We start from the raw sequence: 22,488 nt of genomic DNA on the forward strand, positions 1-22,488 counted from the left end.
AAAGGAAAAACCAAATTCTTCCTAATATCTAGTGTTGCTTGAGAAAGAAATCAGGACCTAATTCTGTATCCTCTGACTAAATCTTGGGCCCTGCTTTATTTAGTAACCTATTTTATGACCTTAGGAAGTCATATCACCTCAGAATGCCTTTCTTTCCTCATTAGGGCCAGTGAAACACAGACTCAGTACAGTGACTTTGCAACTAACACCCATATGACCTTGGACAGAGTCGATACTGCTTCACCAAATTTGTTTCCTCATCTTTAAAAGTTGTGGTAACACCCACAACACAAGGTTATATGGAGAATTAATAAGATACAATATATAAACAGTTTGGCATATAGTAGATGCTCGATAATTATCTTTACCCCATTTTTTACAGTATATAAAATCTACCTTTTTCTTAGAAACAGACTCGACCTCTAGTAGTCTTATTAACAAATATAGATTTAAGCTAGGAAGTTTCCAGATTCCATGTTTATTAACTATTACTTAAGAAGCTCCTATGCACAAAGTGTCTTAAGATAATTATGCTTTAGTTGGGGCAGTGATTGTTGTTAAGTAACTATCTTTATTAAGAACTATAAAGTGGTAAATATTTTAAGTGAGGGACAGTTATGAAAATTCAGAGTTGGAAGAAATTGCTTTCATCTCCAAGAGATAGGGAACAGAGTAGAGAAAGGGTATTAGAGCTAAACATTCGAGGATGTCATTAATAAATAGTATTTCTTTGCATAGTCCACACAATTACTTTCTCCTCTGTGGTATGCTTCCTCAGTTTTCACCACTTTTATTATTAAGTTTATATTAGACCGTAATTTCTGTATCTCTTACCTATTGTGTAATTCTGGATAGCAGAACTGTCTTAGCCCACTAGATTCTCCAGCACCCAATCAAAGTAACAGTTATAATGAGGAGAGAAATCATAGAAAAGCTGTTTGGCTTTTTTTTTTTGTTAGTTCAGTGTTAGTTAGTTCAGTGTGGCTGTCGAGTCTGGCTTTGTTTAACTTTAGACTGTGCCTCTTAGCTCTTGTGACTTCTAGGGTTGACATAAAATACAGACTGCCCAGTTAGGTTTGACTTACAGATAAACAGGGAATAATGTTTTTGCATAATTATGCCTCATGCAATATTTAGGGCACACATATAAGAAAATATTGTTTGTTGTTTATCTGAAATTTCGGATTTAACTGGGCACTCCCGTCTTTTTATTTGCTAAATCTGACAATTCTCCTGACTTCTCTGATCGTGTTTGTTATTTGGAAATGGGCACGAGAACAGTACCTTCTTCTTAAAATAATCTATATGAAGAATATTGCACACAGGCAAACCCTTACTAAACCTTCCAAACCAGAATGCTTTAGTAGGAGACGTTTGCCAAAACTCAGGGACAATGGCCCTGAGCTCAAAACACGGTTATTTTTATTAGTTGGCTTTCAACGGAGTGCAGGGAAAGTTCTATAGAACTCTGAACAAAGTTCCAAACTGCTCCGAGGATCTGCAAATTTGCCTTCACTCCGGGGGAAAAGGGGACTTTAGGCTGTGCCTCTGCGCATGCGCACAAGGGCTCCAGCGTCTCCACGCCCCGCCCCGCCCACCCGAGAGAGTCACGTGGGTGAGCCGCAGCTCTAAGGCGCGACCGGGCCGTGTCATGTGACCGAGGTTTCTGCTCCGTACTGGGATGGAGCCGGAAGAGGGGACGCCCTTGTGGCAGCTGCAGAAGCTTCCAGCCGAGCTGGGCCCGCAGGTGAGGAGAGTGCAGGCGGTGAGGCAGGCGAGGCTCTGGGATGGCCTGGCCTGCAGGTCTGGCCCGGTCTGTTCGCGAAGTCTTCGCAGGGGTCACCCAGGCTTGTCCAGGGCAGGGATCCGGGAATGGGTGTGATGACGGGTGTCCGGCCCCCTGCTTCCCCTGGAGAGCTGAGGAGGCCGAGGCTTTTAGCGGCACCTCCGCGCCCCTGCTCGGAGCTGCCCCTCGAGGGGCTTTTCCGACCTGACTTGCGGCGGGCCATGCTCGACCCGGGTGGGGACGGCTGGTCAGCTCCCTCCCTAGTGCGCCCGCGACTCGTGACTCTGGGATGGGGAACGAAGTCACCACCATGGTATTTGAAATCTTACATCGTGGAGCCTGTCCAATTTATTCATTCATACACTACACACCTTCACTTTCTCTCTGCACCAGGCACAGTGCTAGGTGCTGGGGACAAGCTGGTGACCTAGCAAAGCATACCCTGCCTCCTTGAGGGCTACAGAAAAAAAAAAAAATGGTAAGTGCCACCAATAACGGGGCCACTTACTTTAGGTAACGTGGTATAAGGTAGCCTTTCCCTCAAGAGGTGACATAGACACTGACACCCTGAGCCTGAGAAGGAACCTGACTGTGCGGATCTGGGAGAAACAGCCTTGTTCATTCGTCGGGCCAGCTTTGCACTGAAGTCTGCCTTGTGCTGAGTGCCCATATGGCTGGTGTACAATGAAATGGTGAATGAGATACAGCCTGTGCCCCTGTGGAGCTTGTTCTCTAATAAGGAAACCACTGAATTAACCAGCAGTGAGCTTGTGGGACAGGGAGTACTCCGGATTTGAGGGGGCGGGGAGAAGCTTTGCAGAAAAGGAACATCTAAATTTCTAGATTGAGTTCTGAAGGATGAGTAGGAACTAGACAAGCTAGAAGGAAAGTGTTCTAGGCACAGGAATAGCAGCTACAAGTCTAGGGGAAGGAAACCAGCCTCCACAGGTTTTAGGACCTTCTGTAATTATTTTAGAGGCTGAAATTTGGATTGAGCAGAGCAGGGAGACTAAGACTGGACAGGTGAGCAGGAAGTCAGCTGGCTCAAGTCTTTATGCATGCCATGCTTTTGTGTTTGGCCTCAATACCAAAGGCATTGGCAGTATTGAGTTTGAAAAATCCAATGTGGAGAGAGTAGTTATGTCTAACAAGTATTGTGACTGGTGAAAGGAAGAGAAAACCCAGTGGTTTCTCTAAGAGGAAAATCTGACTTGAGAAGTGGGTTTTTCCCCCTCGAAAAGAAGGAAAGACCTGAAGGAAATCTGCCTGTCCCTAAAAGAAAGCAATATATGCAAAATTGAGCTTCAGTATTAGCTCTGGGAGCTGTGTTTCTGTTTGTCCTGAGAAGTCAGCCTACTAATTCATTCTGTTGTAATTAATACGTAAATATGTTTACTCCTTCCCCTTTGTCCCACAGTGATGCGGGTCTCATCACACAGCTTCTTAACAGATTTTTTTTTTTTTTTAAGATTTTCATTCATTTATTTGACAGAGAGAGAACACAAGTAGGCAGAGAGGCAGGCAGAGAGAGAGGAGGAAGCAGGCTCCCTGCTGAGCAGAGAGCCCGATGCGGGGCGCCCCGTCACACAGCTTCTTGACTGGTTGGCTTGCTCTCTGGTCTCTCTTATTCTGAACTCCTTCAGGGTAGTTACTTCGTTTTATATCCTCAGTGCTTGAGAGTTCTGTTTGGCTCAAGGTGGGTTCTTGATCAGTGTTTACCGAGGGAAGGAATTAATGCATGCTAAAATCTGCTTAACCATGGGGGCAGTTATCTGGGTGCCAAGCTTTTGTGGGATGGCCTTCAGTGTCAGAGATAGGCACCACTGAGTAAGTCCCAATTCTCATCCAGTCACAGTGGGCGAAGAGTGGGTATGGGGGCTTTGCCTACATAATGTGATAGAGGGGTATGTGGTAGGCGGCTTTTATAAGCCCCACACATAGGTCTTCTTTTTTCCTCTATTCCATTTACAGTGGGAAAGTGTGGGGGAGATAGAAGGGAAGAAACTTAATTCTTAACAGGATCAAAAAAAAAAAAAACCTGTCTTAACTCTCTTCTGTGTTTTTATGAGTGCGGAAACTGAAATGTCAGCAGAGAGTTGGAGTAATGGGCCCGAGGTTGTCAAACTAGTAAGTGGCAAAGGTGGAACGTGTGTTCAGATCTGTTGACTGTGAGCCTTTGTGTTAGCCTTCTGCCCTTGTCTTCTTTCTACCTACTTCTTCGATAAGGTCCATAACCTTTCCCACCGTGTAGGTTGATGACACCTAGATCTCTGCATCCAGCCCAAGATCTCTTCCCTGAGTGTCAGGCTTCTGCTGAGATAACACCCCATGTATCTCAAATTCAGTGTGTTCTGGGCTGAACTCCTCGCCCCCCCCCCCCCCCCCAACTACTCTTCCTCTGGTTATAGCTTCATTTTTCATTTTTGGTTTGGGGCACCACCATTCACCCAGCCACTCAACCTGACATTCTGAGTATCATCCTTGGTTGGTTCTGCCTCCTTTTTATGTCTCTTTCACCTCTGTACTGCCTCCATTTTGAGTGTCCTCAATTATTTAGGGACCCCTGATTTCTTCCTGATAAACTGAAGGCAGGGGGCCTTTGGTCTCACCATCTCTCTTTCCTAACTTGTTGGCAAATTTTTGGGAAAATAAGGCAAATATGTGAGTAGGTTGCTTTCCTGTGGAAATAATTAAAAAGTCTGGACGCTGTAAAGAGGGCTCTTTATGATTTGGCTTCCACTCACCTCTCCAGTCTTGTATCCTGTCTTTTTTCAAATTGAACAAGTGATTTTACATTTCCATTCTATGCATATGCTGTTGCTTGGGACTAGAAATGGCCTTCTCTTCCATTTAAGACTCATCATTTTAAAAGAACCCTTTCCATGTTTCCTCTCTCTGCTCTTTTGTAGCTTCTATAAACTTATAATTTACCTCCAATCATTCTAAATTGCATTTATGTATTTGTATGTTTGCCTTTCTCTGATGGACTAAAACTCTATGGTAGAACCTTACTTTTGTTTATCCGCAGTTTCTCATTTGTAAAATGACAGCACTTACCTCATGGGGTTGTAAGGATGAGCACAGTGCTTGGTACTCAGGGCTCCGTAAATGATAGTTATTAATGGCTGTTCTTGCTTGGTATCTCTATTAACTTGTCTAACAGTTGAATAAAGTGCTCATTACATATTTGTATATATGAGTACAAACATATATAAGTGAATGAATGAATGAGTAAAGACATTTGTATTCCAAAAAGATAGCACTTTTATTTTTTAGTTAGAGTTCTGGGTTTTGCTTTAGTTCTTAGGATAACATGGGGTATGTATAGAGAATTTTGACTGAATTTCAAATTAAGAATGTTCATTGATTTATGGTATTTAAAAAATCTGCTCATATAGTGCCTTAGCCATCACTCAGAAGTGGGTTACTAGTTTCTCATTTCTATTCTGATATCTGTGGTGTTATATAGAAAGAGTTATTGCTTAAAATGGAGTAGAATGTGGTTCAGGGGAAAAGAGTTATAAGACTTGTTGTTTAAATTATTTCCAAATTATTTGGGTTCAGATACTCTTTTATAAGACACAAATATCCCCTAGAAAAGAAAACCATATCAATCATTTATCTAGAATAGTGCTGGCATAGTAGGTGCTCAGTTAATATATGTTAAAGACATGGAACATGATACCAGTAGTAGTAGTAGTGGTAATAGTTATAATAATAATAAGAAGAAATATGGCAATGGCTGGCAAAATGTTTAAGTATTCTATACACGCCAGGAATGTGCCGAATGATTTGCATGTACTCATTTAATCCTTACAACATAATGGGGGTAGGTGATATTCTCATTTTATACGTGAGGAAACAGGCACAGAACATGTAAATAACTTGATCAAACTAGTTAAGTGGTGAAACTAGGATTCAAACTAGACAGTTTTATTCCAAAATTCAGTGTTAATAACTATGTTCAGTTATATATATGTTAGGATTTCCATTGCTGATGCTACGGTAGTGTAGAGATAAAAGAATGTAAAAAAGAAAAAGAAAGGTACTGACCACTGTCTTGAAATAGACCAAAAGAAGTGAGTATGGATGCTGTAAAAATGGAGGTAAAGGGAAATGACGTTTATTGATCTATGCTAAAAAAAACTTCAGACTGAAAGTCATACTTTTTTTTAGATTATTGGTATAAATACAATGTCTAATACCAAGCTGAAACCTTTATATTCGCCATTTTCTTTCATGAATATTGGGGAAATAACAGTGTATCTATGAAATTATTTTAGCCTCTGAAGGTGGACAAGATTATAGAAAGTCTGTGATTTTTATTGGAGCCTTAATTTTTAATTAAGATAATGTTAAAAATAGTTATATTTCAACCTCAAGCTGCTTTGCAGATAACATGAGCTTGTCCCAACTGTATTTGTTTCCTACAAGGAAGATAAATCTTTTTTATAAGTTTACTAGTAATTCATTTATTTCTTTTTCTCTCTAGCTGCTTCACAAAATAATTGATGGCATTTGTGGCCGAGCTTATCCTCTCCATCAGGATTATCACAGTTTTTGGGATGTAGCAGAATGGAAGAATGTTCTAGAAGATATTACCAAATTTTTCAAAGCTGTAGTTGGTAAAAATTTATCTGATGAAGAGGTAACTTCACTCCAATTTTCTATACCTTGTAATAAATAATAGTTTTCAGGTTTTTCTAAACTGGTCTTGAAGGCACTATATTATACAAGAGTCATCATCAGTAAGTGTATATTTATACCTTTTAAAAAAAATTTTATTGATTTATTTGAGCAAGAGAGAGAACATGAGAGATCAGGAGTGGAATGGGGGTGGAGGAGGAAAAGGGTAGAGGGAGAGGGAGAAGCAGACTGCTGGTTGAGCAGGTAGCTTGATCCCAGGACCATGGGATCATGACCAGAGCTGAAGGCAGATACTTAAACTGAGTGAGATCCCCAGGTGCCACCAGTAATTATATATTACATTACAACAAGAAACCTTATAATTGTGAATAGGCAAATCTGATTGTGGAAGTACTTTTGTTTTTTTTTTTATAGTTCTGGTTGTTTGTGTTCTTAAAATTGTGACAACATTTAAATCATGTAGAAAAAAACCTAAAAGTTACATAACTGACACCTACACTCCCATTATCACAATTAAACAGTTGTTAACATCTTTATGCCTTACAGGTTTGTTTGTTTTAGAAACAAGGCATTACAGATAAACCTAAATACCACCTGGGCATGGCACTCTTCCCCTTTACCACTTGTGAAGTTGGTGTACATGTTCTGTATTCTATATTGTATGAATATTTGCATTGTAAGCAATATGTACAATTATTTGAGCTGTTTAGCCATGTAACTTATAATTGATAACATGTATCCCTTTGTAATTTTTTTATGAAATGTTGTTTTTTAGACTTATCAGTGTTGGTAAATGTAGATCTGGTTCATGTATTTTAACTCTTATAGTATTTGATGATAGGAATTAGCAGGACTTATTTTTCTGGCCCCCTCCTGATGAACTCTTAGATCATTACCTCTTCAATGCATAGTACTTCTATAGACATTTTGTACATGTCTCCTTATCCACATATTTGCCAACTTTTCTTGGCTAGACATCTTGACATGAAATTATAGGTCATAGAGTATCCTTTTATTGAATTGCTTTTGTACCTTGGTCAAAAATTATTTTGACATGTTTGTATAGGTTGCCTACTCTTAAAAAAATGTAGTTATGTATGTTCATTTGATTTGGATGATATTCTGGGTGGGAGTTCTTTGTTAGATTTATTTAAGTATCTAATCCCATTATGTGGCTTGCCTTTTCACTCTTAATGGTGTCTTTCTGTGAAGAGAAGTTCTGAATTTTAATAGTCCAGCTTTGTCAGTATTTATTTTGGTGCTTAGTGCTATTAAGGTCCTGTTTAAGAAGTATTTGTGCCAAAGTCATGAAGGTGTGTGTGTTAGTTTTCCTGTAGAAGCTCTCACATTTATGTTACTGATGCATTTTGAGTTAATACTTGTGTGTGGAGTAAGGGTCAAGTTCACATTTTTTCACATCAGTAGCCAGTTGACACAGTACTATTTATTGAAATGACTGTCCTTGCTCCCACAGAGTTTCTGAGCAACCTTTGTTGTAAATCAGGTCACTGTATGTATATGTGTATATATACATATATATATATATACATGTGTATATATACATATATACATACACATATACATGTATACATGTATATACACACATATATACATGTATACGTATACACACATATACATACATATAATATATATATACCCACATATATACATACAGTGAATATACATGTATATATAGATACACACACACACACACACACACACACTCACATACTTACATATAGGCACCCCTGTATCTGGACTCTTTATTCTGCTCCATTTGCTTATTTCTGTATATTTCTCAGTACTATACTGTCTTAATTACTGTAGAATTAAAGCTGTGTTACATAAAGTCTTGTATCTGGTAGTAGAAGACCTTCAACTTCATGTTTCTCCAAGATTGCTTTGGCTCTTCTGGCTTTTCTGTATTTTCATGTACATTTTAAAACCATCTTGTCAATTTCAACCAAAAAACCTGCTGGGTTGCCATACCAAAATATTATAGACTGGGTGGCTTAAACAACAAGAATTTATTTCTCACAATACTCGAGGCTGTTGAGTCCAAGATAAAGGTGCTGACTGATTTGATGCCCAGTTGAGAGCCCTTTTCCTGGCTGCAGACTACTTGCTTGTTTTGTTTCTCACATTGGTGGGGGGAGGGACAGAAGCATGTTCTCCTCTTTCTATAGGGGTACTAATCCTATCATCACTAACTCCCACCCTTATGACCTATTAAACTATTTCTCAGAGGCCCCATCTTTAAATATCACAGTGAAGGTTAGGATTGCAATGTAGAAATTTTGGAGTGACATAATTAAGTTCCTAGCATGGGATTGCACTGAATCTCTAGATCATTTTGGGAAGAATTTACAGCTTAATATTAATACTCCCAATCCATGAACATGGTATAACATTCCATTAATTTGGATTACTTCAATTTCTCTAACATTTTGTAGCTTTTAGTATAGAGATCTTACAAATATATTGTTAGATTTATTTCCAAGTAATTGATATTTTTGATGTTTTTAAATTTTGTTCTCCAGTTGTTTATTGCTATTATGTAGAAACACCGTCAATTTTTATATCTTTACCCCATGATTAACAGTTTTTAAAAATTTTATTATTTAATGGCTTCTAAAACTTAAAAATTTTTTTTTGGTATACCATTAAAAAGTGGTAAAAATTTCAAAAAATTTTTGGTTTAAATTTTCTTGGTATGAGTTATTTTCTTTTTTACATTCAGTTATTTTCTTTTTTACATTTTACATTTTTTACATTTTAATATGTTTTTTCCCTTACCTTATTGCACTGGCTAACATCTTTAAAACAATGTTGAAAAACAAAGAAAAAGCAGTTTTATTCCTGACCTTAGGGAGAATGTATTCACTATTTTATTATTTATTATGTTAGTTGTATGATTTTCTAGATATCAGCTATTAGATTAAAGAAGTTTCCTACAGTTCCTACTTTGCTGAGATTGTTGCCATTGATAGGTATTGAATTTTATTTAAATGCTTTTTCTCTAAATTTGTTATTTTTTTTTCCTTTATTTTGTTGAGGTGGTGTCTTTCATTGGATTTTTAAAAGCTAAACTAACCTTGCATTGCCAGAATAAATGCCACTTGGTCATGATGTATTATCTTTTTATGATCTCTAAATTTGTTTTGCCATTATTTTATTTAGGATTTTTGTATCTGTTTTTTTTTTTTTTCAATATTGGCCCATAGTTTTTCTTTTCTGTAATGTCCTTGTCAGGATGTCAGGTTTTATTCTGGTCTAATAAAATGAATTAGGAAGTATTTTTTCTCTTATTCTCTGGAAGAGTTTATGTAAGATTGATTTTTATTTCTTTCATAGTACTGTTTACTGTGTTGCATAATTTTCAGGTATTTGGAATTTTTTTTATCAGTTATGATTTAATTACACTGTGGTGAAAAAAACATAAATAATTTGATTGCAGTCCTTTGAAATCTTGTGATTAGCTACATGCCTCATCATATGGTTCATTTTGGTGAATGTTCCCTATACTTTTGAAATAATATGTATAATGTAGTTATTGAACACAATGTTCTATATGTCAGTTAAGTTTAAGAAAGATAGTGTTTTTAAGTTTTTTATCTTTACCGATTTTTTTTGTCTTTTTTTGTCAGTTACTGGGAGATGTGTTAACATTCTAATTACGAAGGTAGATTTATCCATTTCTCCTTTTAGTTCTGCCAAGTTGTGTTGCTTTATATATTTTGAAGCTTTGTTATTAGGTGCACATAAATTTATGATTGTTCTTTCTATTGAATGGCCCTTGGGACATTATTTATTTCTCATAACACTTTTTGCCTTAAAGGCTACCTTGTCTGATATTAAAATATCTCTATCAGCTTTAGTGGTCTTTGCTTCTGTGCTACTTCATCAGTCAGTCCTTTTCATTTCTGTTTTACAAAAATTTGTTAAAATTGCTTGTCTGTTAGTTATTCATTCTCATCTTATTCTTTTCACAGAGATAAAAACATATATATATATATACATTTTTTAAAAACTTATTTAAAAGATTTTATGAAAGGGGAGAGGAGCTGTGCTTACATTTTAAACAAAAAGACACTCACTTATTTTCTGTTTATTTTTATTTTCGTAGATATTTCAGCAGTTGAATCAGTTGAATTCATTTCATCAACAAGCTGTCATGAAATGCTTAAAAAGTAGGAAAGATGAAATCAAGCAGGCTCTGTTAGAAGAAATAGTTGATATTTCTTCTGCACAGCTACAGGATTTTGATTGGCAGTTAAAGGTGAGAATCTGTTTATGGGCATGATGCTTTTTACCTAATTTTAATAGAAATGTTTATTCTTTTTCATAATATACATCTAAAATTTCTATTATTTTAAGAAAACATTGTCCAAAAATTACATTTTTACTTTACCTTAATACAGTATAAACATCCATATAATAAGTAAAAACATTACATTGGTAATAAACTTAATTTACTAGAGCTGTGAATCATTAAATGTCTTGAGTAGTGGAGTAGTATGTATTCAACATCTGTTTTTGGCTAGAACTGTCTAGACTTTATAGTCTTCCTGTAAATGCGATTCTGCCTCCAGGGGGAAAATATATAATGTGCTGTTAAAAGAGCACTTGACAAATATTTTTTTTTTTTTTTAATGATTTCATTTTTTTTTTTAAAGATTTTATTTATTTATTAGAGAGAGGGAGAGGGAGAGGGAGAGAGAGCAAGCACAGGCAGACAGAATGGCAGGCAAAGGCAAAGAGCCCAATGTGGGACTCGATCCCAGGACGCTGGAATCATGACCTGAGCTGAAGGCAGCTGCTTAACCAACTGAGCCACCCAGGCGTCCCATTGACAAATATTTTGAAAAGAGACTCATGGTCTGTAGGATTCATAAGGAACAATTTCAGACCAACTTTCCATGCTATATAGGTTACCTGGATCTAGATGAGGAGGTAGTGTTGAAACACATTGTCTTTCTTCATTTCAGCATGATAAGTGCCTCATATTGTCTTTGAGGATATAGTGGAGAAAAATGTGGACAAATCACAGAGTTAAATGCGTCATAGCTGGATGAATAACAAAAACAGGTGAATTTGTGTTAGCCAGGAAGGAGGTCTCTGTGATTCTGGTTTTGGCCCAAACTTCTTCAACAAATATTCTTTCATGAATATTATGCTTATCAAATCTGAGATATGTTAAATATTAATATAATACAATCAAAGTTGAAAATTATTTTATAGCAAATTACAGTGATGGACCACATGAAGCAAAATAAACTGAGCAGAGATAACCTAGGTAGAGGATTTTTATTTAAGGAAAACCAATTTAATATAAAAGAATATGAGAGATATGCCAAAAGTAATTTGTCTGAAAAATATTTAGTTGTTTTGATTTGCCAAATGTGGCCTGAGTCAGCAGTATAATGATTCAGTCTTCTGTTGGTAGAAATGTAGTGTTTGAAGCAATGGGTAGTTCTAATTGTTTTCATTCATTAAGTCTTTTTAGTTAATTTAATTTAGTAATACTTTTATTTTTGGCTGCCAAAGTTAGAGATACTTAAACAAATTGGAGCCAAACGAAAAAAGAATGAACAGGAACTTAAAATCGTGGTACATGAAGGTTTTTTGAAACACTTGGGCCCCTGTATCCAGAAAAGAGAAACTTTAGTGGAAAAATTACACTTATCTTTGAAGGACTAAAGGTTATCTCTGTAGATGAGGAGTTGATACATGCTGTGTGGCTTCAGACACTAAGGCCTAAGGTATATGGTTTCCAATAAGATGAGTTCACCTTCAGTTTAAGGAGAACTTTTTTTACAGCTGTGAGTATCTGAAGATTTTTTTTAACCACTTCTTGAGGTAGCATGTTCACCATTGGTCGTATTCAAGCATAAACTGAGAAAGCACTTACTGGACACACTGAGAAGGAAGATTATCTATAGGGTAGACCATCTGTGGTACTTCAAACCTCAGATATTAGGAGTCCTGGTTTTTGAAGAGAGAATGAAGTAGGTATGTAAGGATTCGATTCTGTAGTGTGCGCACTCTTAGGACGTTTGTTAGGGAAGTGTAGTTCGTTATCAGGTAGTGAAGGTACAAGTAAATTTTTTCAAGTGGTAGCACTTTGAAGATTCAGGTATTGTGGCTTTTTACCTCAGATCCCAGGAAAATTGACTTTCCCTTTGCCATATGCCAATGAAGCTATCGTGTTTGTTTCAAAAAGTATTAGTATCATAAATACTTGGTTCTTTCGTTTCCTCTAGGATTCTCTTTAGACAGAAAATAGGAAGTGGAGTAAATGTTGAGTGTTTTTGCCGAGTGGCTGTAATTAAAAATGGTATCTTGATAACATATTTAGCAAGTTTAGCAGAAAATTGGCTGATTTTAAATTAAGTATCTTCATTGCACAAGGTTTACCAGTGTTTTTAGTTTTATCTTTGTTCATGGACTTTCATCCTCTTGGTATCTCCACACTTCTTCAAGTTTAAGAATTCTCGGTTTTCTGACGCACTGGGTCCATTCAGCACTTCCTTCCCACCCATAACTGTGCTTTGGATTTCCGCTTCTACTACAAATTGCCTGGTTTTCCTTTCCTTAGTTGTCTTCCTCTCTCATCATCCTTTCTCTGTCCGTTCTTTATATTTGTGTTGGTTTGGCATGGGTTTCTTTATTTCTTCTACCTTTTCCTGTACTTGACAGCAAACAGAAGTATTCTTTTCTTTTCTTTTTTAAAGATTTTTTTTATTTATTTGACAGACAGAGATCACAAGTAAGCAGAGACAGGCAGAGAGCCGGTTGCGGGGCTCGATCCCAGGACCTGAGATCATGACCTGAGCCGAAGGCAGAGGCTCTAACCCTCTGAGCCACCAGGCGCCCCCAGTATTCTTTTCTTAAAATGTATTGTTAATAAGCTCTGATGCCTATTTAATGTAGTCTTTTTTACTACTTTTAATTACTGTTTTCTTCATTTTAAACAGCTTGCACTGTCTAGTGACAAGATTGCTACTTTACAAATGCCGCTTTTAAACCTTCATCTAGACATAAAAGAAAATGGCGAAGTCAAACCATATTCTGTTGAAATGAGTAAAGAAGAGCTGCAGAATCTAATAAATTCCTTGGAAGCAGCTAATAAGGTATTTGTTTTAATTTTGTTGTGTGTTTTAAATTATTCAAAAAAATTGATAAAAATCGATATGTTCGATAAAAATCAAACAAATATCTTGTTTGATTGATACTCTTTGAACAATCGAAGAAAAGCTCATAATTGACTTTTTATATATCTTTTATTCCTGATGTGTTAAGCAGAGAAAATACCTTGTTGATATATTCTGTATCTCTAGTTTTAGATATTATAATTTATAATTATAACTACTTAGTTTTGAGCGTAATTTATCAAGTAGTTATTTTTGATTGAATAATGGTGGTGTTCTAACAGCTCTATTTTTTTTTTTATTTGCCTTGGTGCTTATTAATGATTAAAATAAAATTTTTACCTTGGGGCTGTGAAATTAGTTGATCCTGAAGTGTTTTTATGATTATTATGAGTAGTCATGATTTTAAAGAAAAGAGTATCTTATTTAAATGCACAAGTAAGGGATGCCTGGGTGGCTCAGTTGGTTGAACATCTGCCTTCGGCTTGGATCACGATCCCAGGTATCTGGGATTGAGCCCTGCATCAGGCTCGGTGCTCAGTGGGAAGCCTGCTTCCCCCTCTGCAGCTCCCCCTGCTTGTGCTCTCTTTCCGTCAAATAAATAAATAAAATCTTTTTTAGTAAGTTTTAACGGCCCAAAGAGAATTGCTTTTATAATCTTCTAAGTAGGGAAGACAAAATGTGGCTTGTAGTTAGGACAAAATCAAGTAAAACTAATGAGTGACTAAAGACTTTACACATACAAAGGATTGACTAAATAACAGGAACCTTTCTCAGTGTTTCTTTAATCAGAAAAATCATATTTAAACAGTAGAAACTGCTGCTGTCAGAAAAAAATAAAAATAACTCTCTCTGTACATGTGTGTTCCTTTCATGATTGCTCAGCATTGGGCACCTGAGAGTGGCTCAGTTGGTTAAGCGTCTGCCTTCAGGTCAGGTCATGATCCTGGAGTCCTGGGATCAAGCCCCACATCAGGCTCCCTGCTCAACGGAGAGTGTGCTTCTCCCTATCCCTCTTCCCTTTACCCTGCTCATGCTCTCACACTCTGTCCCTCAAAATAAATACATAAATAAATAAATCTTTAAAAAAAAAAAAAAAAGTAGAACCAGGGTGCCCAGGTAACTGAGTCACTTAAACATCTGACACTTGATCTAAGCTCAGGTCTTGATCTCAGGGTTTTGAGTTTAAGTCTTGCATTAAAAAAAAAAAAAAAAAAAAATGTATGGCTAAGAAGGTTGTGCAGGGCAAGAGAAGTTGGTTAGAATATCTGACATTGATCACTGGGGAGCAGATCACTAGAGAAGATGCTGAGCAATCTTTTTTTTTTTTTTTAAAGATTTTATTTATTTATTGACAGAGAGTGTGTACAACAGGGGAAGTGGGAGAGGGAGAAGCAGACTCCCCATTGAGCAGGGAGCCCAGTCCAGGACTTAATCCCAGGACTCTGGGGTCGTGACCTGAGCTGAAGGCAGACACTTAACAGACTGAGCCACCTGGGTGCCCAGTGCTGAGTGATTATGAAAGAAACACATGTATACAGAGAGCTATTTTTCTTTCTTTCTGACAGCAGCAGTTTTATTTAGTCAACCCTTTGTATATATAAAATCTTCAGTCATTCATTGGCTTTTACGTGATCTTGTCGTAACTACAAGCCATATTTTGTCTCCTGTACTTAGAGGACCCAGGACCTTGATGTCACGTCCTGAGCCAAAGGCAGAGGCTCAACCCACTGAGCCACCCAGGTGCCCCCCCAGCCTACCTTTCTGAAACCCTGGTATATTCAGCTTCCGTCTGCAGTTACTCAGTCATTTTAGTGCCATGGTGACTAGTCCACATGCCTTGTAGCCACACGGGTAGCCTGGCTTGCTTCTGGATGGGGCTCAATGTCTGAGCGTGTGTGTGGTAGAGACTCATTCGAATGTTAGTTGAGTCTGAGCCGTGGATCCTGGCAGGCCTGCATCATCAGTTACTGTGCATTGTACTTGCTTGTTATCTCTTGTCTAGCTCTCAGAAATTTCAGAACATTTCATTAAGCAGACGTGGGCATCATTCTGGAATAACCTGATCCCCTTCCCCCCCAACTTTGTGTTTTAAGGTGGTCCTGCAGTTGAAATAACTGGAAATGGTGGATACCAACACTATCAGATTCTACTGCTACCCCAGATGCGACCGAGTGAATACTGTGTGTTCAGAGCACCTGCGCTATACTGACTGTTTTGCTGTGCTGAGAAAGCAGCAGTGTTGGGATTACAGAGATAAAAATGTATCCGCTTCCCTAAAGAACAGGAAATGACATGGTTGACAGGAAATGCATAAAAAACGAGAGATGAAAAAGCTGTGATAGCAGTTTATATTTTCATAATGGCTGTTTTGCCTCGTTTATTAAATATTTGAGAAATCTTTATAGATATACAGTTTTATTGAAAGCTAAAAATAGACTGTAAAGTAATGTAAACGTACAAAGCACAAATCTACTTGAATGTTGCTTAAAGGAATATATGAATAGCAAGGATGTGTATTATGGATATATATGATTAATTTGTAATATTTTAAAAATAACTTTGAAAGAATGTATAAGCTGCATCTATAACTCAGGAGATTCCGTATCTTTCTTCTATTTCAAAGGAAAGATTATAAAATGTAAAATTTCGTAGAGAAAGAAGCTTCTCTTCAGACATGAACAAGAAAAAAATAATTAAATTTGCATCAACAATGAGTTTATGAATTCCAGAGATTAAAATCTTTTACCCGAGTGGGAAATAATGAAAGTAACACTGTTACTCCTGCATTTCTGTGTCTGATAGGAGGGTATGCTTTAATAAAAAGAATGGATGTCGTTGTATAGTGTATATATAGCTATCCAGATGTCAGCCAAGATTAAACATAGGTCCATTTTTGTGATAGACTTTTAATACTGAAGTTAATAGTTTTGGGTGTTAACTTCACTGGAAAACAAACCATTTTTAATTGCAGTTAACTTTAAAAACAGGCATTCTGAACAAATAAAAAATGTCATTTTACTTTCACATATTGCTTTATTTCAAAAGACTTTCTGCATAATGCAGTGACCCATAATTCATTGGTGTCCGCTGTTTGCAAGCTTAATTGCTCTGAAGAGCATCAGACTGTTTGAGGTGTTTAGAACAGTTTTTACTGTTTCTCATCATAGAGATGAAGATGGGCTTGAGGGGTTAAAAAAAAAAAAAAAGCATGTTACCAAGGCCATGCTACTCGAAAGGTGTCGGTAGACTAATGCCAGTCTGCGGTCTGGGGACTGTCTCTTACAGGTTTGGGATTAGATGAGGAGCATATGCCAGTGTTCATCAATATATCGCTTTTCTCACTGAGAGATGTTGATTATGGAAAAAAATATCAGTTGGACTAAACAGTGTGCTTAGGGAAGTCGTTGACTTACCCCCGTGCAGGTTCCTTATGTTATGGACTGGTAGCAGTTTGTAACCTAGCACTTCAAATAATACAGATGATCACCAGCGTACGATGGTTTGATTTAGGATTTTTTTGATTTTGCTATGGTGCTAAAGGAACCTGCATTCAGCAGAAACCATACTTCGAATTTTGATTTTTTTTTTTTTTTTTACACATTTTGTGTTTTGGTCTTTTCCTGGGCTAGCAATGTGCTGTACATGATCTTCCTGGGCTAGCAATATGCATTACAACACCCTTTTATGATATCAGGCAGCGGCAAGCCCACAGCTCCCAGGCGGTCACAAGGAAACAGCTGGTACACTGACAGCCATGTTTTACCAGGACAACCACACTGGTTTTCACTGTAATTTCATAAATTACATGAAGTATTCAACACTTTATTTAAAAATGGGCTTTGTGTTAGATGAGTTTGCCCAGCTATAAGCTAGTCTAAGTGTTCTGAGCCTTTAAGGTAGAGTAGGTTAAGCTATGATGGTCATTCGGTGAGGCATATTAAATGCATTTTTGACTTAGAGGGTTTTCAGTATATGATGGGTTTGTTGGGATGTAAACGCATTGTGTCAAAGATCTATACTGATTTAAGGTCCTTCTGAATTTCAACCCTCCATTTTCCTCCTTTGAAAAGCAGAAAATCTTTCTCTACATATTCTTCTTGTCACCACCTTATTTATCACTACTAGAATATTTAACCACGTATTGAAATATCACCAATATACTGTAAACCTCACATATTTAAAGTGTATAATCGGGTAATCTGGTAGGTTTTGACAGCCAAGAAAGCATCACCTCTGTTAGGATTGTGTACGTGGCAATCACTCCCAGAAGTTTCCTCCTATTCTTTTGTGATCCCTGCTCCTGTACCCAACCCCCACCAACCCCTGATGTGCTTCCTGTCACTTGCAGAGCGTTCACACCTTTCAAGAGTTTAATATTAATGGAATCATATGGTATATACCATTTATTTTCTTTTGACCCAGCTCCTTTCAGTATTGAGTTCATCTGTGTTGTTGCATATTAGCAAGAGTTCATTCTTTTCTCTTGTCAAGTATTCAGTTGTAGAGTTTCACCATAATTTGTTTATCCACCTGTTAAAGGATAATTTGGTGATTGAAAATGTTTATGGCTATTACATAACACAGAATCCTCTGAGCATTCCTGTGTGAGCTTTTGTCTGGACATGTGCTTCCTTTTGAGTGAATACTTTGAGGAGTGAAATGTTTCCAAAGTGATTTTACCACTTTACATTCCATACCACAGTCTGCGAGCACCCCCTCCACCTGCCTGCTAACAACGTGGTTTGGTCAGCCGTCTTCATTTCAGCTACTGGAGTAGGTGTGTAGTGGTATCTCCTTGTGGTTTTAATTATATTTATTTCTGTAATGACCGATGGTGTTCACTGTCTTCTCATGTGCTATTTGCCATCTGTAGCTCTTCTTTGGTGAAGTGTCTGTTTGGATCTAAGTTTCTAAATTGGGTGGTTTTCTTGCTGTTGAGTTTTGGGAGTTCTTCCTAGCCCGGAGGTAAGTCTTTACCATATATATGCCTTGCAGGTGTTTTCTCCCAATCTATGGCTTACTTTTTCTTATAGAAATGGACTTTTCTTTTATTTTTATTTATTTATTTATTTATTTTTTAAAGATTATTTATTTATTTATTTGACAGAGAGAGATGACAAGCAGGCAGAGAGGCAGGCAGAGAGAGAGATGAAGCAGGCTCCCTGCCGAGCAGAGAGCCCGATGCGGGGCTCGATCCCAGGACCCTGAGATCATGACCTGAGCCGAAGGCAGCGGCTTAACCCACTGAGCCACCCAGGCGCCCCTAGACTTTTCTTTTAAAGAATAATTTTAGATTTACATAAAAATTGAACAGGTAATACAGAAAGATCCCATATAGCCCCCACTATATGGGATCCAGTTTCTCCTATTATTTTTTTTTTTTAAAGATTTTATTTGTATATTTGACAGACAGAGATCACAAGTAGAGAGGCAGGCAGAGAGAGAGGGAAGCAGGCTCCCCGCTGAGCGGAGAGCCCGATGCGAGACTCGATCCCAGGACCCCGAGATCATGACCTGAGCCGAAGGCAGCGGCTTAACCCACTGAGCCACCCCGACGCCCCAGTTTCTCCTATTATTAATATGTACGTATGGTACATTTGTTAGAAGTTAACGAATGTTAGTACATTGTTATTAACTCAATTCCATCGTTTAGTCAGATTTCCTGAGTTTTTACCTAATGTCCTTTTTTCTAAGATTTCATATTTTAGTAGTCATGTGTCCTTAAGCTTCTCTTGCTGTGGCAATTTCTCATACTTTCTTTGTTTTTGATCACCTTTATAGTTTTGGAGAATATTAGGTATTTTGTAGGATAGCCCTGTATCGTACATGTTTTTCTCATTCTTAGACTGGGATTCTGGGTTTGGGGGAGGAAAATCACAGTGGTGAAGTGCCATTTGCATCACATCATATTGAGGGTACATTCCGTTAGCAGGATTTATGATTTGACATTGACCTTGCTCACCTGGCTGAGATAGTTTGTCCGGTTTCTCACTGTGAAGTTACTCTTTATTTCTCCTTTTTCTGTCTCGTACTCTTTGGAAGAAAGTCACTGGGTGTGGCCCATATTTAAGAAATGGGAAGTTGTGCCCACCCCCCCCCCCCCGAGGTCAGAGTACCTATTTAAACCTTTTGTAAATCCACAGATTTGTGTCTTCTATTTGTTAATTAATTAATTAATTAAATCCATATTTATATAATATGGACTCATGGATATTTATTTTATCCTTTTGGTTGTAAGCCAGTAATACTTATTTAAGTTGTTCCAGGTTTGGCCATCAGGAGCGTTTTCAGTTGGCTCCATTGTCCCAATGACATAGCTCTGTCACTGAAGGTAGGTATTTATCTATTTTTTATATTTCCTTAACTTTCTGGCAATACGAGATGCTCCAGGCTCATTTTGTCTGTTTCCTGCCGGGTTCTAGAATCAGCCATTTCTCCAAGAAGCCTTGGTTCATTTTATTGACAGAACAAAGAAATATATGTATGTAAACAAATATATGTATGTAAACAAAGATAGGTATACATATCTATAAATATTTCTTTATGTAATTAGCTGTATCTATATTAAGTTACACATGAGTTCATCTTGATGTCTTCAACTCTAATCCATTACTACATGGATCATTTAAAAAAATATTTTATTTATTTATTTGACAGACAGAGATCACAAGTAGGCAGAGAGGCAGGCAGAGAGAGAGGGAAGGGAAGCAGGCTCCCTGTTGAGCAGAGAGCCCGACACGGGGCTCGATCCCAGGACCCTGGAATCATGACCTGAGCTAAAGGCAGAGGCTTTAACCCACTGAACCACCCAGGACCCACACATGGATCATTCTAACCTGCTACCCTTATCTGTAAATTTATAGTTCAGCCATAAGAAACTTGACTCCCACCATCCACTGTCCGTGTGTGTGTATACACACACACACACACACACATTTATGGCAGTATCTGATTTGTTAATCCATGGGAAATAGTTTTATCTTCTTGGAAGGAATTACATGAAGTTCTTTTGCCTTTAGTCTTAGAGACTTCACTCATTTCCAGATTTACTTAGCTCAGTACCGACCCCCCTTCAGGAAGGTGGTTTTATACATTTGTAATGAAATTAGATTTTTTAAAACATAATCTGTATTTCTCCGGGGATTGCCTGACTTCTAAATGATTTTTAAATTTGCATACATTAATTTTCACTCTTTGTTGAATAGTTCTGTGTTTTGGCAAATGCCTAGTGTCATGAATCCACTTTGCAGCATAGTTCGACACCCTAAAATTTCCTCATGCTTTACCTGTTCATTCCTCTACCTTCCTCTGAACCCTACAATCAGTGAGTTTTCTCAGTGTCTTTATAGTTTTGCCTTTTCCAGAATGGCATATAATTAGGGTCCTACAGTATGCAATCTTTTCAGACTGGCTTCTTTCACTTAGCAATATGCATTTAAGGTTCTTCTATGTCTTCTCATGGCTTGATAACTCATTTCTCTTTTATCCTTGCATAATATTTCATTGAGTAGGTGTGCCTGCTTGTGTACCCATTCATCTATTGAAGGAAATTGGTAATGCCCAGGAATGTGATTGCTGGATCATATTGTGTGACAAGTTTAACTTTGTAAGAAACTACCAAACTTTGTCAAAGTGGCTGTACTCCTTTGTATTTCTTTTTCTTTTTTTTCCTCATTCTTTTTTTTTCACTTACAGCAAAAAACACATAGCATGAAATCTCTGATTTTTAAGTGTGTAGTACAGTAGTGTTAACTTGCTGCACACAGTAGGTCTCTAGAACTTTTTCGTCTTTTCTCAGTGAAGCTCTACCCATTGAGCAGTAACTCCCCATTTCCCCATCCTCCAGCCCCTGGCAGTCACCATTGTGCTTTCTTCTTCAAGAGTCTGACTACTTTAGGTACTTCATGTAAGTAGAATCATGCAGTATTTGTCCTTTGGTAACTAGAGTATTTTACTTACCATAATGTCCTCAAGTTTCATCCATGTTTTAACATATGACAGAATTTCCTTTTTGGGGGGCTGAATAATAGTCCATTTTTTGTATATACCACATTTTCTTTGTCCATTAATCCACAAATGGACATTCAGGTTGTTTGCACTTCTTGGCCATTATGACTAACGCTGCAATGGACGTAGAAGTGCAGGTATCTCTCCAAGATCTGTTTTCAGTTCTTTTGGATAAATACCTAGAAGTGGGATTGCTGGATCATATGGTAGTTCTATTTTTAATTTTTTGAGGAACCTCTATGCAGTTTTCGATAGTGACTATACCATTTTAGAGTTCCACCAATAGCGCACAGGGGTTCCATTTTCTCCATATCCTTAGCTGATACTACTTCCATCACAGATACACAAATACCTATCTTCTATTAACTTCATATTACCTATAATTCTTACAGCAAATCTTAAACATGTAACATATATATGTTACTTTCCTAAAAATAGTGGATGGCCATTTATTTCTTCCATTGTATAATGTAGTCTCCCAGAACTAGTAGCCATTGTTAGGGCATCTCTAAAATCCTTGGTAACTCCACACGGCTGAGGCTTTGTTGATGATGAGCTGATTCCAGGTACTTTGCTGACTGGATGTTAAAGTTGTCTTTAGCCTGGAATTTAGATTCTCATTGAAAAGCTATTCTGCCAACCACCAATGAATGGATATATGAACTTCACACCTTTAGTCTGTTCATTATTTTATTGCCAACATATGATTTCTGAGGGGAGACAGTGAGTTTGGAGGTTGGAGGTCTTCCAATTAGGAAAGACTGACAAATAGCCCAACTCTAATATATTTACAATGCAGATTTTTAAAGAAATTTGACATAATGTACCCCACAAATGGATGCTATTAGAGTCCATTTTAGGCAGCATTTTGAATACAAGGAGACTTAATTTCTT

At 37.4% G+C, this 22,488-nt stretch overlaps 1 protein-coding gene across 1 annotated transcript; it reads left to right on the forward strand.

Annotated features, from left to right (window-relative positions):
• The first annotated feature begins 1,628 nt into the window (after positions 1-1,628).
• Positions 1,629-16,611, forward strand: COMMD8 (COMM domain containing 8). The gene is made up of 5 exons (XM_044224454.1): positions 1,629-1,747; positions 6,279-6,434; positions 10,560-10,712; positions 13,411-13,566; positions 15,681-16,611. The coding sequence occupies exons 1-5, from the start codon at positions 1,682-1,684 to the stop codon at positions 15,699-15,701; spliced, it is 552 nt and encodes a 183-aa protein (XP_044080389.1). The 5' UTR covers positions 1,629-1,681; the 3' UTR covers positions 15,702-16,611.
• Positions 16,612-22,488: the final 5,877 nt, after the last annotated feature.

The sequence above is a fragment of the Neovison vison genome, chromosome 11 (assembly GCF_020171115.1).
Source record: "Neovison vison isolate M4711 chromosome 11, ASM_NN_V1, whole genome shotgun sequence".
NCBI lineage: Eukaryota > Metazoa > Chordata > Mammalia > Carnivora > Mustelidae > Neogale > Neogale vison.

What these genes read in the sequence shown, in the direction of transcription:
- COMMD8 (XM_044224454.1), top strand. Translation starts at nt 1,682, where the DNA reads ATGGAGCCGGAAGAGGGGACGCCCTTGTGGCAGCTGCAGAAGCTTCCA. An exon ending in CAGCCGAGCTGGGCCCGCAG is followed by an intron (nt 1,748 to 6,278) that starts GTGAGGAGAGTG and finishes TTTTCTCTCTAG; the next exon opens with CTGCTTCACAAAATAATTGA. An exon ending in CCTTGGAAGCAGCTAATAAG is followed by an intron (nt 13,567 to 15,680) that starts GTATTTGTTTTA and finishes TTGTGTTTTAAG; the next exon opens with GTGGTCCTGCAGTTGAAATA.